This window comes from Phragmites australis, chromosome 9, assembly GCF_958298935.1.
Source record: "Phragmites australis chromosome 9, lpPhrAust1.1, whole genome shotgun sequence".
NCBI lineage: Eukaryota > Viridiplantae > Streptophyta > Magnoliopsida > Poales > Poaceae > Phragmites > Phragmites australis.
Genome location: NC_084929.1, coordinates 2,479,268 through 2,496,738, shown reverse-complemented (window position 1 = coordinate 2,496,738; position 17,471 = coordinate 2,479,268). Strand labels below are relative to the sequence as shown.

General features: G+C 48.0%; 3 protein-coding genes across 3 annotated transcripts; 2 read left to right on the top strand and 1 right to left on the bottom strand.

The window, feature by feature from the left end:
* The first annotated feature begins 4,204 nt into the window (after positions 1–4,204).
* Positions 4,205–7,111, top strand: LOC133928382 (L-type lectin-domain containing receptor kinase VIII.2-like). The gene has a single exon (XM_062374692.1). The coding sequence runs from the start codon at positions 4,695–4,697 to the stop codon at positions 6,918–6,920; it is 2,226 nt and encodes a 741-aa protein (XP_062230676.1). The 5' UTR covers positions 4,205–4,694; the 3' UTR covers positions 6,921–7,111.
* A 2,421-nt stretch (positions 7,112–9,532) lies between these two features.
* On the top strand, positions 9,533–12,394 carry LOC133928383 (probable serine/threonine-protein kinase PBL25). Its single transcript, XM_062374695.1, has 5 exons — positions 9,533–9,911; positions 10,575–10,792; positions 10,882–11,071; positions 11,292–11,683; positions 11,816–12,394. The coding sequence occupies exons 1-5, from the start codon at positions 9,794–9,796 to the stop codon at positions 12,206–12,208; spliced, it is 1,311 nt and encodes a 436-aa protein (XP_062230679.1). The 5' UTR covers positions 9,533–9,793; the 3' UTR covers positions 12,209–12,394.
* A 1,275-nt stretch (positions 12,395–13,669) lies between these two features.
* On the bottom strand, positions 13,670–17,185 carry LOC133928384 (isovaleryl-CoA dehydrogenase, mitochondrial). The gene is made up of 13 exons (XM_062374696.1): positions 16,819–17,185; positions 16,470–16,736; positions 16,323–16,367; positions 16,144–16,192; positions 15,931–16,040; positions 15,565–15,641; positions 15,405–15,455; positions 15,260–15,324; positions 14,846–15,000; positions 14,707–14,747; positions 14,576–14,630; positions 14,322–14,378; positions 13,670–13,984 (listed from the first exon to the last, which is right to left on the bottom strand). The coding sequence occupies exons 1-13, from the start codon at positions 16,933–16,935 to the stop codon at positions 13,838–13,840; spliced, it is 1,236 nt and encodes a 411-aa protein (XP_062230680.1). The 5' UTR covers positions 16,936–17,185; the 3' UTR covers positions 13,670–13,837.
* Between the last annotated feature and the right edge of the window lie 286 nt (positions 17,186–17,471).

Here is a 17,471-nt window from a genome sequence, read left to right as displayed (position 1 = left end):
AGCCACACTAAACCCTCCCTTGACCTCAGCCCTAGCATCATTGGTCTCGGCAACATAGGCAACATTCCCCCTTTAGCCTCACTGTCATCATTAGTTAACTCAAAGGCAACAAGCAACCATCAATCCCTTAGAGAAAGCAAGAGCCACAGCCTCAACTTTATTACCATCAATCATCAGATAAATGAGCATTACTAGTAACAACTCAACAAGACTGATGATAGCAGGAGACCAAACCCACAGCCACCATCCCTCATCAAACCGCCATCAACCATAGTTCAAACCCATTCATTACTAAAGCAATAGCCAACTAAACCGAGCTATCATAACAGGATAGCCACAGGTAACAGACAACAATTTCCTTTAAGGCAGTAACAAATGGTTAATAACTGGACAACAAAGGGTTAACACCATCAGTCACCTAAGAATAGGCAACCAAATACAACAATAGTGCCCAGAATCTGTTGACGAAGAAGGAAATACCAAAGCACTGGCCTGATGTCCCAAACACGCCAACGCGTTAATGTCTAGCATGGACATATCAACAGCGTGACCAACATACACTAACCAGAGTGCAGCAAAGATCATCAAAACACCATCACAAACACATGCCCGCAAGTATCCTGAAGACAACAACCACAAATCTGGCCAAAGCATCTCAACACAGCGGAATACATCTTCACTAGGCCGGTCGGAGCACACGCATGGATGCCAACTCAATGGCATAGCTGAAAACTCGTGAGGCATACACGCATGGCGGCACAGCCCACCCAACTAGCAGCAAGCCACTAGCGACATGGCCCACCCTGTCAGTAGCGCGTACACACGGCAAAGGCCATATAGATCATCCCAACGGCAAGGCATACATGCATTCCAACCTAAGTAAAATCAAACTCGACGCGCTCTCACGGCACGGAGGCACGGACGGCCAGAGACAAAACCAAATTCAACGATCACAGCACGAAGCCAGCCGTGCCAAAGCAAAAATCAACACGCTCGTGCAACACGGGACACACATGGCCAGAGACCCACATGAATTAGAAAGGAACCAACAGCAGCTCGCACAGCAGCGGCCCACACTCCACGGCCACAACGCGAGTGTCGGCCGAAACCCAACTCGACGGCCACGGCACGAAGACCAGTCGGAACACACTTGTATCACATGGTCGCGGCAACAAAGGCCGGCCGAATCACCACCATAGAGCAAAGAACCACCGGCCAAAGCACACAGCATAGCCTCCACGAACGCGACATGAGGGCTGGTCGGACACCATCACAGAAAAAAGAACCACCTGCTCGCATGGCGCGGCGCAAGGCCGGCCGGCGCCACCTGCTCGCACGGAGCGGCGCAAGGCCAACTGGCGTAAACACCTGCTTGCGCACAGCCACGACACAAAGGCGTGGATTGAAGTAGTGGATTGAAGTGGCGGTGGCTCTCTCTCTATATATATATATCTATTCTCTTGGATCCGGCCCCCTCTCTTTGTTGCCTCCTCCTCCTCCACGGGCACCCCCTCCCAGCCTCTTATAGCGGTGGCTAGGGGTTTTCCTTTGCGAAGTTATCAGATCGAAGGCGCTCGGGTTTTGGGGAAGAGATAGGGATGGGAAGAGATAAGCATGTGGATGAATTGATTGAGGAAAGGATGTGGTAGCGGCGGTCCACCAACCGGAGGAGAAGGGGAGAGGAGCGCGCAACGACCATGCAGCTTGGGCCTAGGAAGGGGCGGCATGATCTGGCACGTGCCGTGGGCAAGGCGACGCATGCGACAAGGAAAAGAAACAGGAGTCGGCCGCCCCCTAGGGCAGCTCGGTTGACGGGATAAGGAGGAGAGGGGGTGACTGGGCCAGGCCGGTTCAGTGCGGGAGAAGGAGGCCGGCCGACTAGGCTAGGCCACACGACAGGGAGAAGAGAAGGGAAAGGGGGTTGGGCCTGCTCGGACCGACAGAAGAGAAGGGGGAGGAGAGAGCCTGGGCTGGCCTAAAAGAAATGGGCCTGCCTAGCTTTCTTCTTTTCTTTTTTATTTCTTTTTTTTTCATGTATATGTATAGAAGTCGGTGCAAATATACAACAAAATGACATCATACAACGTCGAAGTCACAGTAACTTCATCACTGACGCATGGGACATGACAACGATGAAATCCGGGGATCCCGGTGGTTTGGTCAGATCCCTTCTTCTTCTTCTTCTTTTTCTTCTCTTTGGTTGGTCTTCCCTCCTCACCTAATTGCATTGGGCCTTTCTTATTTCAAGATCACTCACCTAATTAGATTTGTCACTTGCACCGTTGGTTTCTCCCATTTTCTTAATTAGCAAAGTCGAATGCTTAGAACCTGATATACGAGTTTTGCTAACATGTTCAAAATGCTTGGCAATGTGATCAAGGTATATATTGCTTCGCAATGGATTTGAATTGGGTTTCTTTGTTTGGATTTGGATGGGATTTTGGATTTTCTCTAGCTGCGTTAATCATCGTCTTCGAACCAGATGTGATGAGCACCCAAGCGTGCCGTGACCTGTTTGCACTTAATACCCGCATGCAAAGTTCGCAGACAATTACTTAGCAAACTAAAGCCAAGAGGATTAGGCATTGATGTATGTATGACAAAGCGAGGAAGCAATGAGAGCTAGACAACTACTTAGCTGTCAGGGATTTTAATTTTGTTTTACATTTTTTTCATTCATCAGCGAAAAAAATCATAATTCATGAAATTCACTAAAATTTCGATCACATGCCACCGAAAGAATAATTCGGAGTTAGATATTTCGTCTCCTCCAAAATTCTCAAGATCCGCAAAATTTCGCTGAAATTTTAGTCCCGGCTTGCTGCCCTCTCGACAAGATTGAGTACGCTTGAAGCATGCAGGTATGCTTCGCAAGGGTCCATTGAGATACCAACACTTGTTTTGTTGTTATAGTATAAATCCATCGACATATCGTGCAGTCATGTATGGAGTATTCTTTTTTGGGGCCCTTTTTAACTAGCTTGCAAGGAATGCCAACCTTGCCGTCATGGTCTTCTTCCATTATTCTCAACGCCGGTGGGCCGGACTATCGTCGGAGATGAGATGCAGAGCGGAGTGGGTTCCTCTTGTCGTCGCTCATCATTTTTCTTGTGGACTAAATTAGTGAGCGAATATAATTGCGATATCGAAGTGGTGAAGAGGAGCTGGAACAAAATGTCTCCTCCATCAGAAATGCGTCAAGCTGTCTCATTTCTGTGAGCCTGTGACCCTGCAGCTGATGCAGAGATAGATGCCTAGCCCAAAAATGGCGAGGCGTGCGGCTGCATGGTAAGCAGTCGCATCGTCTCGATAGACGATACAGCATGTGGCATGGCTAAGTTTTGGAGCTCGTGCTGCTATCAGTATCGATCACTCACTTATTCGTTGCAGTAACACTAGCGGCCACCTCAAAGAATGAAAAAATACTAGGGATTATTATGGTTGGCAGAGAGAGCTGATGAGTTCAGTGTACTAATCTGGAGCAGATCGGCCTGATTGCGATTATGCTCCTAACAAATTACTCCATCCGTTTTTAAATAACTGATAATTTTGACTTGGTCATTCGCACTTTGACCAACAACACATTATAAAATATTTAATGAAGTAAAATAGATATGGTATCGTTAAATTTACGACTAAAAGTACTTTAAACATAGTTTCAACTATTTGCTTATGTATTTGTTAAAAATCATTGGTCAAGGCATGAACTCAAAGTTAAAATTGTCAATTATTTAAAAATAGAGGTAGTAGTAGTTAATCGAACTCAGATCGCGGTTGAATTAACAAACCAAGGTGGATTGCTGCCAACAAAATCATTACGGGTCTCCTGTCACCTGCAGTTGTTCAACCCTTGTGTATGCGCATGTGTATGTGTATATGCGACATGGAATGACTTGCTGAGATGTGAAGATCAACCTTTGGACCTTCCTTGATAGACACTCTAATTTCGTGCACAGATCGATCATTTTTCTATCACCAGCTGGAAGTTTTGTATAGATCCGGATCCGTGCTGGCATTCAGAATGATGCGTGAGATAGGTGATGGAGTGTGCCGGCTAATGCATCGGCAACGGCGTACGTACTGATGAGTGTGTGGTTTGGAATGGAAATCAGAGCCAGGCCGATCCAGTGGATTACTTACTATTATATTGTATGAAAATCAGGGCCAGGCCGTGTGCGACGCGACGTGCCAACGGCAATGGCGTTTGCTACCGTTGGAGTCCGGCTGCAGGCTGCAGCGGCAGTGGTAGGAGAGGGATTGGCACGGGGCACCGCCGCAGAACGACACGGCAGCGGCAGCGGCAGCGGCAGCCGGCACCACCGCACTAGCTGGCTGGATCCCTGCCAGCCTCTCTGTCCAGCGCCCGTCCACGACTGATGGGGTGGATGACGCGCAGGCCAAGGGAAGCAGCCACGGCACTCACACTCCCCAGTCGCCAACTGCCCACCCACTCACACTCCACACTCTTCTTCCTTCTCCAGCAGACAGCATCCTCTTCTGTTCTCCTTCCCTGACCTCCCTACCGTTGCCACCCCGGCGCACGTGTCTCTAAATCGAGTCTCCCACCTCACCAACTCTCACTCTCTCTCCTCTCGTATTACCTCCCCTCCCCTCCCCAATCCTCTGCTCGACTGCTTGCTTCTTGGGTCGGGAATCGGGATCCCATGCTCGGCTGCTGATGTATACTAGGCCCCATGCCAGTGCCTCCGCCGCCCGCGCCCGCCATGGCAAGAGCCGCGCTCTCGCTCGCATTGCTCATCCTCCTCCTCATGCGCGGTGAGGAGCTCGCCACGGCTCTGCGATTCGACTACGCCACGCTCACCCTCGGCAGCCTCAAGCTGCTGGGCGACGCGCACCTCAAGAACGGCACCATCCGCCTCTCCCGCGACCTCCCCGTCCCTACCTCCGGCGCCGGCCGCGCGCTCTACGCCTACGCCGTCCCGCTCCGCGCCGGATTCTCCACCCAGTTCGCCTTCACCGTCACCACGCTCAACCCCTCCTCCGTCGGCGGGGGGCTCGCCTTCGTCGTCGCCGCCGACGACGCCGCCCTCGGCGAGGCCGGGCCCTACATCGGCGTCTCCACCGGGACCGACGCAGCCGCCGTCGAGTTCGACACGCTCATGGACGTGCAGTTCGGGGACGTCAACGGGAACCACGTGGGTCTGGATCTTGGGTCCATGGTGTCCGCGGCCGTGGCGGACCTCGACGAGGCGGGCGTCGAGCTCACCAGCGGGAGGACCGTCAACGCGTGGATCGACTACAAGGCGGGGACCATGGAGGTGTTCGTGTCCTACGCGGCGAAGCGGCCGCGGGCGCCGGTGCTTTCCGTGCCTTTGGACCTTGGGGATGATGTCAAGGACGCAGCTTTCGTCGGCTTCTCGGCGTCCACCCAGGGGAGCACGGAGGTTCACGCCATCGAGTGGTGGAGCTTCTCGACCGCGTCGCCGGCGCCTGTGCCCGTGCCGGAATCGCCCGCTTCCACGGTTGCCCCCCCTCCGGCGAGCGTCAATCCGGTGCTTCCTTCGCCGCTGCTCCCGGGAGTGACGCCGTCGCCGCCAGCCGTGACGGTTTTGGCGCCTACTAGCTCGATCACCGCGGCGAGCGCTCCGGCGAATGCAGCTGCGGGGCATGCCGGCTCGCCGCACCCGCCCAAGCACGCGGCCGTGGCCGGCGCCGCGACGGCGGGCGCCTTCGTGGCCGTGTCGTTCGCGGGCTTCGCGTTCTGGGCGCTCGCGCGCCGCGCGAGGGCCAGGAAGCGCACGGCATTGACGGTGGCCAAGAAGCGCGACAGCCTCGCGTCCGCAGCGGCGCTCGCGCGGTCGCCGCGGGAGTTCAGCTATAAGGAGCTGAGCGCCGCGACGCGCGGCTTCGACGCGTCCCGCGTCATCGGCAACGGCGCATTCGGCATCGTGTACAAGGGCATCATCCCCGACACCGGCGCCATGGTCGCCGTGAAGCGCTGCACCAACGCCAACGCCAACGCCAACGGAGAGCAGGCGCGCTCTGAGTTCCAGTCCGAGCTCTCGATCATCGCCGGCCTCCGCCACCGCAACCTCCTCCGCCTCCAGGGGTGGTGCTACGAGAAAGGCGAGATCTTGCTGGTCTACGACTACATGCGCAACGGCAGCCTCGACCGGGCGCTGTTCGACGCCTCGTCCCATGTGCTCCCGTGGCACCACCGCCGCGAGATCCTCGCCGGCGTGGCCTCCGCGCTGGCCTACCTCCACCACGAGTGCGAGCGCCGCGTCATCCACCGGGACGTCAAGTCCAGCAACGTCATGCTCGACGAGGCGTACCGCGCGCGCCTCGGGGATTTCGGCCTCGCGCGCCAGGCGGAGCACGGCGAGTCCCCCGACGCGACCGCCGCTGCCGGCACGATGGGTTACCTGGCGCCGGAGTACCTACTCACCGGGCGCGCCACCGAGGGCACCGACGTGTTCAGCTTCGGCGCGCTGGTGCTGGAGGTGGCGTGCGGGCGGCGGCCCATCGGCACGGAGGGCCGGTGCAACAACCTCGTGGAGTGGGTGTGGAGCCTGCACGGCGAGGGCCGCGTGCTGGATGCCGTCGACCCGCGGTTGGGCGGCGAGTACGACGAGGGCGAGATGCGGCGCGCACTGCTGGTGGGGCTGGCGTGCTCCAGCCCTGAGCCGGCGCTGCGGCCGGGGATGCGCGCCGTGGTGCAGATGCTGAGCGGCGAGGCGGACCCGCCGTTCGTGCCGGCGGTGCGGCCGTCCATGAGCTTCAACGCCAACCATCAGCTGCTGCTGAGCCTGCAGGACAGCGTGTCGGACTACAACGCGCTGGTGCTGAACCTGTCGGACTTGTCGTCCGACTCGCTGAGCTCGTCGTCGCTGACGAGCACACTGCGGAGGGGCGGGCACGACATCGGGTTCAGCAGCACCGGCGGCGACGCCAGGTGACTGAAGCATAAATCCTGGCATATCCTAGCTACAGTCCTTCCTTCCACTTGTCGATCTTGAATGCGAAATTCACCATGTATGTATGAGTACATAGATTAGCAGCATTGGACTCCGAAGTCCAAATCAACAAAGTCTCCATTTGTAATATTTGTCTTGATAAGAATTCAGAATTCAGATTATTCATTCGTTCAGTTCGACGAGAAGATTCTTTCTTTGTGAACAAGAAGGATTTCTTCCTTTCTCCCCGCGATGGCATCACACGAGGAAAAATATCCATCTTTGCAGGAATGACTTGTTTGGTGTGCAATCCTGTGCTTGGGCTGAGCTGGTGGTTGGCGCATGGCAAGGAAAGCATCTTCTGTTCATCGACGACGACCTAATCTTCTCCTCTTCCAGTGCAAGTGCTGCATTTTGCTTTGTCATGGCGTGGTAGCCATCCATGATGCATGTCACCAACCCAAAGTCACGACGAAGCACTCGCACTAATCCTAACTGCACTAACACTGGTGCCGTACGTCGTCTACGAGAAAGGAAGGCAGCACCAACTGATGCCACCATGAGCATGGACAAACCACTGCAGCACTGCCTACCAAAACATTATATGCAACACCATCTGAATGACCGCCACCTAGATCTTAAAATGGTGCACGAGATCCACTTAATGTAAATCATATATATCAAGTAATAAGTATACAGTATAATTTTTTATTTAAACGTTTTGATATCCATATTAGAAATATGTGGCGGCTGTCCCGATAGTGCTGCAGGATTAAGCATATGAAACACCGTTGCATTTCTTTTTTCCGTGGGCCTGGTGTCTGATTAACCAAACCGGTGTGCCGACGCTTTTCGCTTTTCCGGAGTCAACCTAGTTTCCAATCAAACAGCATGAAAATGGTATGAATATTGTCGCTTGCATAATGAAATACCGGTCATCAGGCTCTTTTCTTTCCGTCGACGTCTCCAGGTGCTAAAAAGTATTCGAATTTAAATGAAGCGGCCTCTGAAAAGAGCAAATCACTTTGAAAGATCAAACGGAAAGGCGATTTGGACCTGAGGATTTCAACTTCCTGGAGCAGGCGACAGACACCAGATATCATGTCTGTCTGGGCCATACGGACGGTCTAGCGTCCCTGTCATTGTGTTTGTACGTCTGGGAAGGAATTGGAGTGCTGGACATTGTAGTAGGCCTATTTATATATGCAAAGACTGTTACGATGCTCCTTAGTCATGCTATAGTGATGGACCAGAGAAAACGGGTACGCTGTGCCTTTCTGCTCATGCTAGCCAATGCCAAAATTCTGGTCCTGGAATCTATCCTATCCTGCCGATGCTTCACTTCACCACATCATCAAGATCTCCGCCGTCTCTCTCACCTCTTGTGTATCATCATCGTACCAGAAACTTGCACCATAGTTTCGGTTCATAGACTTGTACCCAAAACAAAACTTGAAACTCGTTCGAGTAAATTGCACTGTATGAATTAATAAACTTGTACCTCCAACTAAACTTTAATGGTCGGTGGTCAGTCCTATAATAGATCAACCATGAAAGAATCATACTAGACTAGACCCGTACCATATGCTCACCTTACTGGTACTAAGGCCAGCCCTGCATCTGTGGACCTATGTGCCATGGCATGGCAGGCAGGCAAGGCACAACTTCACGACTGACCTTTAATTGCACAAGGATGGATGGATCATGGTTCATGGGCGTCGGCCAGAATTTTTTCTCGGACTTGAGCTTGTGGGTTTCTTGACTGCAACAAAAAAAAAAAAAAACACTGCATCCACGATACAGAGCTGAGCTCTTCAATTTTGAAGTGACCTCATGTAGTATTTGTTTCTAACACATTGACAACTCTTCCATGTGCCAGTCCTGTATTCAGAAAGGACTATCAGGTATCAGGCAGTACAATCATCATGTATCAGACAACCAGACCCTTGAGCCTATATTCAGAGACGGCTACTGAGATCCCCATCGTACTGCAGGGCAACTGACACGTGGGGCCTAGGCCCGCATGTCAACAGGTGTGCAGTACGTCATGACCGTGCAGTACGTTAGACGATCCCTGTCCACAAATAGCAGTGTTTTTTTTTCTTTGCCTCTAAAACTGACCGCTTAAAGCCTATAAAAAAGTGCTGAGTTGTATGGTTAGCACAGTAGCAGCAGCAGGCACATGCCACCAGATCTGTGCCCTAGACTAGTTGTATGATGGATGACCTATTGGTCCTGGACACCGTTTCCAGAAACAAATAGGCACCCAGATGGTACCAACCAAAATTGGAACAATAACCATATGAGCTTATCAAGTAAATTTAACCCAGCTGACAACCAGTCTATCACCCAAATGAGACTAAGCAGCAAAAAATAGGTCATCCCTAAATTCTAACCAATCAGAGACAGCACAAGCACAAAAAAAAAAAAAAAAAAAAAAACCCAGTGGGGTTGGCTTCTCGACTCCGAACTTTCTAAGGAAAGACGTTGCATCCAGCACGTTACCTGGGACACAGATCCTGGAAGAAGCAAAGCTTCTAATTTTAGGACCCAGGCATGGCCGAGACTCCTATTATTGGTTCAGCACATTCTCTTCCACTAAGGCATGAAGAAAATGCTCCTCCTATTTGACCACATTCCCTCACAGGGATCACATTTTCCGCGCACAAAGCAAGAACAACAATCTATAACCTGGATAGGAGATCTTTAGCTAGGAAGGAGGAGGAGGCTACATATAAACTCTCACCCTTGCTGCCATTGTCAACACAAGGAGGTTTGTGAGTTCGTCTGTGTATTCTAGAAGAAAAAAAGAGGACGTTTGTGAATTGCAAGAGCAGAGAGGAGCAGAGATTGAAGGTTTCATACAGTTGAGAAAGATGAGCTGCTTTTCGTGCTTCAAGCCTGAGAAGAAGATCTCGTCCAAGAGGATCGAGTCGAGGCAGGTCACGATTGTGAAAACGGCCAGCCAATATGGAGCCCCTCTCAAGGAACCTGGTAAGAATCATAGAGGATACTCCTGCCACTGCTTTCAAAAGAATAAAGAAATCCATATGCCCGGTATTCAAACTGATTGCATAAACAAAGTTGATTGTCGGCAATGTCAGCACAGAAACCAAGCAATCGTAAGTACAAGTTAAATGCAATGTTCTAGGAAAGACCCAAGACTCACAATCCCTTGATACGTCCTCTTCTGCACCGTAAATTTTGTTAGATGGGCATCCGTGCTTAAATATTCTACTATGCAGGTTGAGTGGTTTCTTGCAGATGCTTTTAAGCCTCCAAATACAGACGATTCACTGAATCTCTGTTTAAGGACAAATGACACCCCTGTTCCACATTATTCCCTTCTGGATATCTGTGTGCATTCCTCTCAATCGAATCTATCTAGCAATTATATTCTATATTACCTTCTTTCTGTCAATGTCACATGCATTTTGGTGTTCTATATACTCCTGTATTTCAATGTTTAATTCTACAGTACTAGGGACCAAAATGATTTTTACGGACATGGAATGAATGATTACAACATATTCTTTGTGTTAATCTTTGCACCAGATCATATTTGAATTTGGTTGACAAATGACAACAAGAACTAGTTCCACTAAATAAGCACAAAATGGTAATCTGTCTAATGTATGCTGCAACTCACCTCTGCAGAACCCAACAAGCCATCATCTGCCTCTTCAAAGCAAAAGCCATCATCTGAAAAAACAGCAAATATTGAACCTCCAAAAGGAAGTTCTGCTGTTGCCAAAACTGCAAAAGCATTCACATTCCGTGAGCTAGCGACAGCCACTAAGAACTTCCGCTCCGACTGCCTTCTGGGAGAAGGGGGCTTCGGCAGGGTCTACAAGGGCCAGCTCGAAAATGGCCAGGTACATACCACACTGACAAGCACCCTACAGTATACACACTTGCTAACTCGTCTTCAGTGGTTGATGTGTTTTTTGGTTTGCGTGATCAGCTTGTTGCTGTAAAGCAACTGGACCTGAATGGATTTCAAGGCAACAGAGAGTTCCTGGTTGAGATCTTGATGCTCAGTCTACTGCACCATCCAAACTTAGTCAGCTTGGTAGGCTATTGTGCAGATGGAGATCAAAGGCTTCTGGTGTATGAGTACATGGCACTTGGCTCACTTGCAGACCACTTGCTTGGTAACTGCTAGTCTTTTTGTCCTCAACAACACATTCATGTTCCAGTGCACACTTGACAAGGCTTAAGTTAATCTACAACGGAAACTAGATGCTATTGATTATAGATAGAACAAATGGAGGTCTCTATACACTTAACACATCTTAAGTATATTCAGATCACACTTTATACAATTTCATAATGCTGTTAATTAGATGCTAAAAACTAGAATTGCCATTGCAGATAACACTCCTGATCAAGTACCACTAAGTTGGCATATCAGGATGAAGATAGCCCATGGAACTGCTAGGGGGCTCGAATACCTCCATGAGAAGGCAAACCCACCTGTCATCTACCGGGATCTCAAGTCCCCCAACATACTTATTGACGAGGAGTACAACCCTAAGCTCTCAGACTTTGGGCTTGCAAAGCTCGGGCCGGTTGGGGAAAAGACGCACATCTCAACTCGAGTGATGGGTACATATGGGTACTGCGCTCCAGAATACATAAGAACAGGCCAGCTAACTGTCAAGACTGATGTGTATAGTTTTGGGGTTTTCCTACTGGAGCTGATCACGGGAAGAAGAGCTGTGGAAACCTCCAGATCAGCAAGCGATCAAATCTTGGTTAACTGGGTATGCACATAATTTTATTTGATTACACCAGGATCGACATGGCAAATGTATCTGAAATCCTCTGTTAGATATTAGATAAAAAAAGATTTCTACTGCAAGATTTTTTACTGTTAATTCATGTATGATCAACAGGCCAAGCCAATGCTCCGAGACAGGAAGAGGTGCCATCAGCTAGTAGACCCTCTTCTCAGAGGTGACTACCCAGAGAGAGAGATGAGCCAGGCTGTGGGCGTTGCAGCAATGTGCCTACAAGAGGAAGCCTCAGTCCGGCCATACATGAGTGATGCTGTTGTGGCACTGGGATTCCTCGCAGAAGTGCCTGCTGGCTCTGAAGGGACATCTGGTACTCTACCCCAAAAGAAACAAATTGAAAATACCTCATTAACTAGTAGCGCTAAGCAAGATAAGAACACATATGATCGTCAAAGAGCTGTTGCTGAGGCCATTGAGTGGGGCTCCTTGAGGCAGAAACAGAAAGCTCAAAGTCAAGGCATTCAATCACCTCCAGAAGCCAACAGGTTGTGAAAACCAGAATTGTCTATGTTTTTATGTGTTGTGCAAAGTTATTAGGGTATCCCCTCACTTGTAACAATTTTGTTGAAGCCTTAAGGCTGTATTGTCATATAGAGTTAGAGTTTGTAAATTAAGTTATTGTCTCATAAAGGTGTAAGGGATCTGTAGTACCTTCTGTTGAAGCACATGTGTCTTATTAGGAAGGAATTCTTATTCCATCCCTGTACTTGCATATATACAGACCTATTTTGGTTCTACGATAATTGATCTGTGTTTCCACCTCTAAATATAATATTCACAAAAGAGAAGAAAAGAGGAACATGATGTAGTTCACCTGTTAGTTTGCATCAAAGGAAAGGCAAATAAACGATACACATAAGCGGGTCGTTTGCCTGCACTTATATATCTAGCTAGAACATATCAAACCATCAAAGAAACACAGTTTCCCAACACCAATTCTCAACAGAGCATGCTGTTGTGGTGATGTCACTTCGAGTCCTTTTTCTTCTATGGATGGTAACATTTAAGCCTTACTGACTTAAAGCAAGTATTGTTACCAACTTTGGTAGTGCTACACTGACATAATGTATGAGTCAATTAAATTGTATAGCTTGAGTCAGTACTTCTGCTGCTGCTTTGTGTCATACAGTAGTATTTTTACTATGCAGCAGCAGAATTTCCAAAAGTCTCTCTTGTAGCCACAAAACATTACTTTTGGGATCTAGTACTACTATTATATATCTTGGATCGTTCTAGCTAAATTTTATGCACTAACTGCACACTAACAGGGTTAAGGTGTTAGAAAAGAGCAGCAGCAGTTTTCATAACTTAGATATGTTTAATCGACAACTAAACCTACAATGTGGACTTAACATGGACCAATAAACCAAGTAATTGATGGACTTTTCCTGTCCATCAACAAGCTCCAAATAGTGTTATTAAAAATAAATAAGAATATGCTACTCAGACTTCATCAGTCTTTAAAGTGGTATGTATTGCATATTTCAGTGTTTTATTCAGAATATCCTAATCACTAGTGGTCCTCTAAAATTTTTACAATCGTGTTCTCCACCCAAAAAGATATATTTTTGCTACCCTGACTACCACTTTCAAATTGAATTTGTTCCGAGTAAAATATGTATTTATAGTTATCATATGACCTATGGTAGTCAAATGTTTGCTGGGTTCCTCCTTTTGGTTTTAAACAGGTCTGAAGTACAGTTAATTTGCAATTGGTTTATAAACTGTAGTTCTCAATATCAAAGTAACCACCTCAACTAATTTTCTGATATGAAAATGTTCTGTGAAAGCAATGCCTCTATCGTGCACTTCCTTTTTAAACCTTGGAAATCTTCCTAACAGAAGCGTCCCTTGTCTCTGCAGTAGTATGATAAAATGCAATTGACCATGCATGCATAAGTCACAGTGTCACAGCAACAATTTTATAAACAAAAAATAGAGCCACGGAGCAAGTACCGAGGAAGCGAACTTTATTCGAAAGTATGTTGGAAATATACAAAGCGTGAGAAGGCTTGGATAGAACAACATCAAGAATTGAACCGCAGGGGCGATTCAATACATATCCAAATCCTGCTCACCTCTAGAGATATGCACTGATATGTAGCTTGGAAAACAATAGCCTCAGTCCTCTTTGAAGAGCTCACGGCCAATTATCATTCTTCTTATCTCACTAGTACCAGCACCAATTTCAAATAGTTTTGCATCTCTCAGGAGACGGCCGGTTGGGTACTCATTTATATAACCATTGCCACCAAGACACTGAATCGCCTGCCATAGTGAAATATTTAAGATCAAATAGTGCATCACAGAAATGTTGATGCATACCACAACTAGTTCAAACATTAAAAGCACACATCATTATTTTTTAATAATAAATTTACTGCACTACTAGAAATGAAATTGCAACAGAGTGATTTAGCATGAAATGTTGTCAGAGGAGGACAGAGTGATATGTGATAATAAAAATGCAAATTTGCAAAGTCAACTATTATTTCTAAGGAATGAAAACAAAATAGATGCATGATGTTCGGTTGCATATGATTCCTGAGAAAATGACAGAGGAACGGGATAACAATCTCCAAGAAACTGAAGACAAGGTTTTTACCTGAAGTGCAACTTGGGTTGCACTTTCAGCAGCGAAGAGAATTGCTCCTGCACAGTCCTGATAAAAAAGATTTGTATGAGACGAAGATGATGAGAGTTTACCAGGAATTATACAGATATTTACTTGTTTAATTATGCCTTGGACAGCAGAATAGTGCAGGTGACACAAAAAAACATAACTCAACAGTAACAGTAGCAATATTTCATTAACTTATAAAGGTAACTTTTGGTTTTATCCAAACAAAATAAAGGTACCTTGCGGTCAACTTTGCCATTATCGCAATCCCTAGCAACCGAGTATACAAATGATCTGAATGACAAACGAAATCGCAGTAAGAAGCTGTTTAAGCATGTAAGAAAAAGTCTTGAGCAGGTATTCCTACTACCTTGACGACTGCAACGAGGTGTACATATCTGCCATTTTCCCCTGCATTAGAAGCATACCCATTACGGTTAGGGCCATGTCTATACTGATAAAATGTTGCACCAAGAAAGAGGACATATATAAGAGCTGCATGACTTTGCCTGTATGAACTGAAATTCACCAATTGGACGGCCAAATTGCTCCCTCTGGCGAACATACGGACGAACAACATCAAGGCATGCCTGCATAAGGCCAACAGGACCTGCAGCTAATACAAGCCTTTCCAGATCAAGCCCTGACATCATGACATAAACACCTGCGACAAGAGAAGGCATTGGGGAAATTCAAGGTGGGCATCTAATTAAGAAACTTCTACTTTTATAGGGAGTTTGAAAACTTGTTCTGGAAGCTTCTCCTTTTACAGGGAGTTTAAAAACTTGTTCTGGACGATAATAAGATAGAACTATCACAGTTTCCCATGTGTGGAGTGGCACAGGCAACCAGCTATAAATAGCAAAAAAATATCTCAGGACAGGAACCAAAGAATAGGCTTTACAACAGTCAGAAGAGAATACCTTTGCCTTCTTCGCCAAGAACATTTTCTTGTGGCACAAAGCAATTCTCAAAAACAAGCTCACATCTACAAAGTAGACATCTGTTAAATTGGTTTCGATGCTTCATTTTTTTTTCAATTATACTACTCAGGTAGAAATATCATACGTGTCACTTCCTCGCATGCCAAGTTTGTCCAACTTCTGAGCAGTACTGAACCTGTAATCCTAATTAACGACCTTTAGTAACATACACATTTCACATGATCAGAAAGTTCTGGAAAGATAATGCATTCATGCCCAATGAAGAGAATGGAGTGGTTCTTTACCCAGGCATCCCTTTCTCGATTATGAATGCTGTTATTCCTTTTGATCCTGCAGCTACATCAGTTTTTGCATAAACAACCTGCAAATTCCAACTTTAGTGAAGTAGCAGGTTTATTGTGGACATAGGAAAAGAATATAACTTCTCTTCCAGTAAAGCACCATCAAATTCAGGGATCAAAATCATGATAACTTAGTGGAAACCGCCACTCAGATATGTCCTTAATGTGTACACTAAATATACGCATCAAGCAATCAACAGTGGCCAAAGGAAGCACACTGAAACACCATGGATGTAAAACCAGCACAGGATATAGCTGGTGAACCAAACATGACTGCAGACGGCGTGCATAAGAGCCCCGGGAAAATACCAGCGTCTGAGCAGAAGGTCCATTTGTGCACCACATCTTATTCCCATTGATGACATAGCCACCGTCTACTTTGTCAGCTTTGCACTTCATACTGACAACATCAGAGCCAGCTGAAATTAACATTTCGTGACACATCAGAAGGAATCAGCACGAAAAATGTTGCCGAGAACCGGGAACGAACAGTACAACAACAGCAACCAAAATGACACTTACAGTTGGGTTCACTCATCGCCAACGCCCCGACATGCTCCCCACTGATAAGCTTTAGAGAAAATGCAAAACACATCAACAAAATCCATCATCATCCAAAACAATTGGAATACTACCGAGCCCTGCACAAAAGCATTTGTGTCTGATAGAGACAATGTTAACAATTTGGGAAAGCACAGCACCTTGGGTAAGTACTTGTGCTTTTGTGCAGGGCTGCCATGACGGACCTGCACAGAAACAGCATACACGTTACAATGTCTATCAGGGGGGATTGCGATGGCGTCACGTGGATAATCAAAGTAGTAGTATTATACTATTATATATAGTACCAGCTGGTTGATGCAGAGGTTGGAATGGGCGCCATAGGAGAGGCCGACGGAGCCGGAGGCCCTGCTGATCTCCTCCATGGCGATGCAGTGGTACATGTAGCCCAACCCCATCCCCCCGTACTCCTCCGGCGCGGTGAGGCCGTGGAGGCTGAAGTCCCCCATGAGCCTCCACAGGTTCACCTCCTTGGGGAAATGGTTGGAGGCGTCGATGGCCGCGGCGTGCGGCGCGATGGCCTCCTGCGCGAACTTGCGCACGCTCTCCTTGAACTAGCTCGAGCAACCAAAAGCAAGCGCGCGGTCAGGCAGGGAGAGGTCGAGATTGGGGTCGACTCCACTCCGGGGTACCTACCTGCTCCTGGGTGTCGTCGAAGAGGAGGGAGGAGGTTGAGAAGAGGCGCGATCCCCTGGCCCCGCCGGAGACCGCCGGGGCCGCGCGGCGGAGGATCGCCGGGAGCCACCGCTGCATCGCGCTCTCCGGTTGTGCCGCGGTGGTCGGAAGCGATCGGTGAGTGGTGTGGTGGAGTACGTGATTAGTTTTGGTGGGGAACTTGAACTGCTACTGCTGACCTACTACTACTCCACGAATCCAAATCGCTCTCTCTCTCTCTCCCTCTTCCACAGGTCTATCTCCCCTCCTCGGGAGAGGAGGAGGGAGACAGAGATAGAGGAAGGAGTGACGTGTTGGGATTGGCGAAATCCAAATCCGGATGAGCTGGAGCCGCGCGGCGACGTGATCCTGGTTGACGCGCAGGGTTCTGATTTATTTTGGATTTTTTCAGTTTCTCCGGCGTGGTGTTAATCGTCTACGGAATTCTTGATGGATCCTGGTGATCTTCGGATAGACGTTTTCTTCAAGCTGTGTGTAGTTGTAGGGCTAGCATGTGCGTACGTGTGTGTGGGGTGAGTGCGCGTGTTCATATTCAGATATTACAGCTGTATTCAGTAGTGAAGAGTCAAAAAAAAATTCCATAATTGCTCCGTCAAAGTCTAGCCAAAGAACTT

Coding starts and splice junctions, on each gene's coding strand:
- LOC133928382 (XM_062374692.1), top strand. CDS start 4,695: ATGCCAGTGCCTCCGCCGCCCGCGCCCGCCATGGCAAGAGCCGCGCTC.
- LOC133928383 (XM_062374695.1), top strand. CDS start 9,794: ATGAGCTGCTTTTCGTGCTTCAAGCCTGAGAAGAAGATCTCGTCCAAG. Junction 11,072..11,291: donor ACTTGCAGACCACTTGCTTG/GTAACTGCTAGT, acceptor TTGCCATTGCAG/ATAACACTCCTGATCAAGTA. Junction 11,684..11,815: donor ATCAAATCTTGGTTAACTGG/GTATGCACATAA, acceptor TATGATCAACAG/GCCAAGCCAATGCTCCGAGA.
- LOC133928384 (XM_062374696.1), bottom strand. CDS start 16,935: ATGCAGCGGTGGCTCCCGGCGATCCTCCGCCGCGCGGCCCCGGCGGTC. Junction 15,456..15,564: donor ATCGAGAAAGGGATGCCTGG/GTAAAGAACCAC, acceptor TTAGGATTACAG/GTTCAGTACTGCTCAGAAGT. Junction 14,379..14,575: donor ATGGCAAAGTTGACCGCAAG/GTACCTTTATTT, acceptor CTTTTTTATCAG/GACTGTGCAGGAGCAATTCT.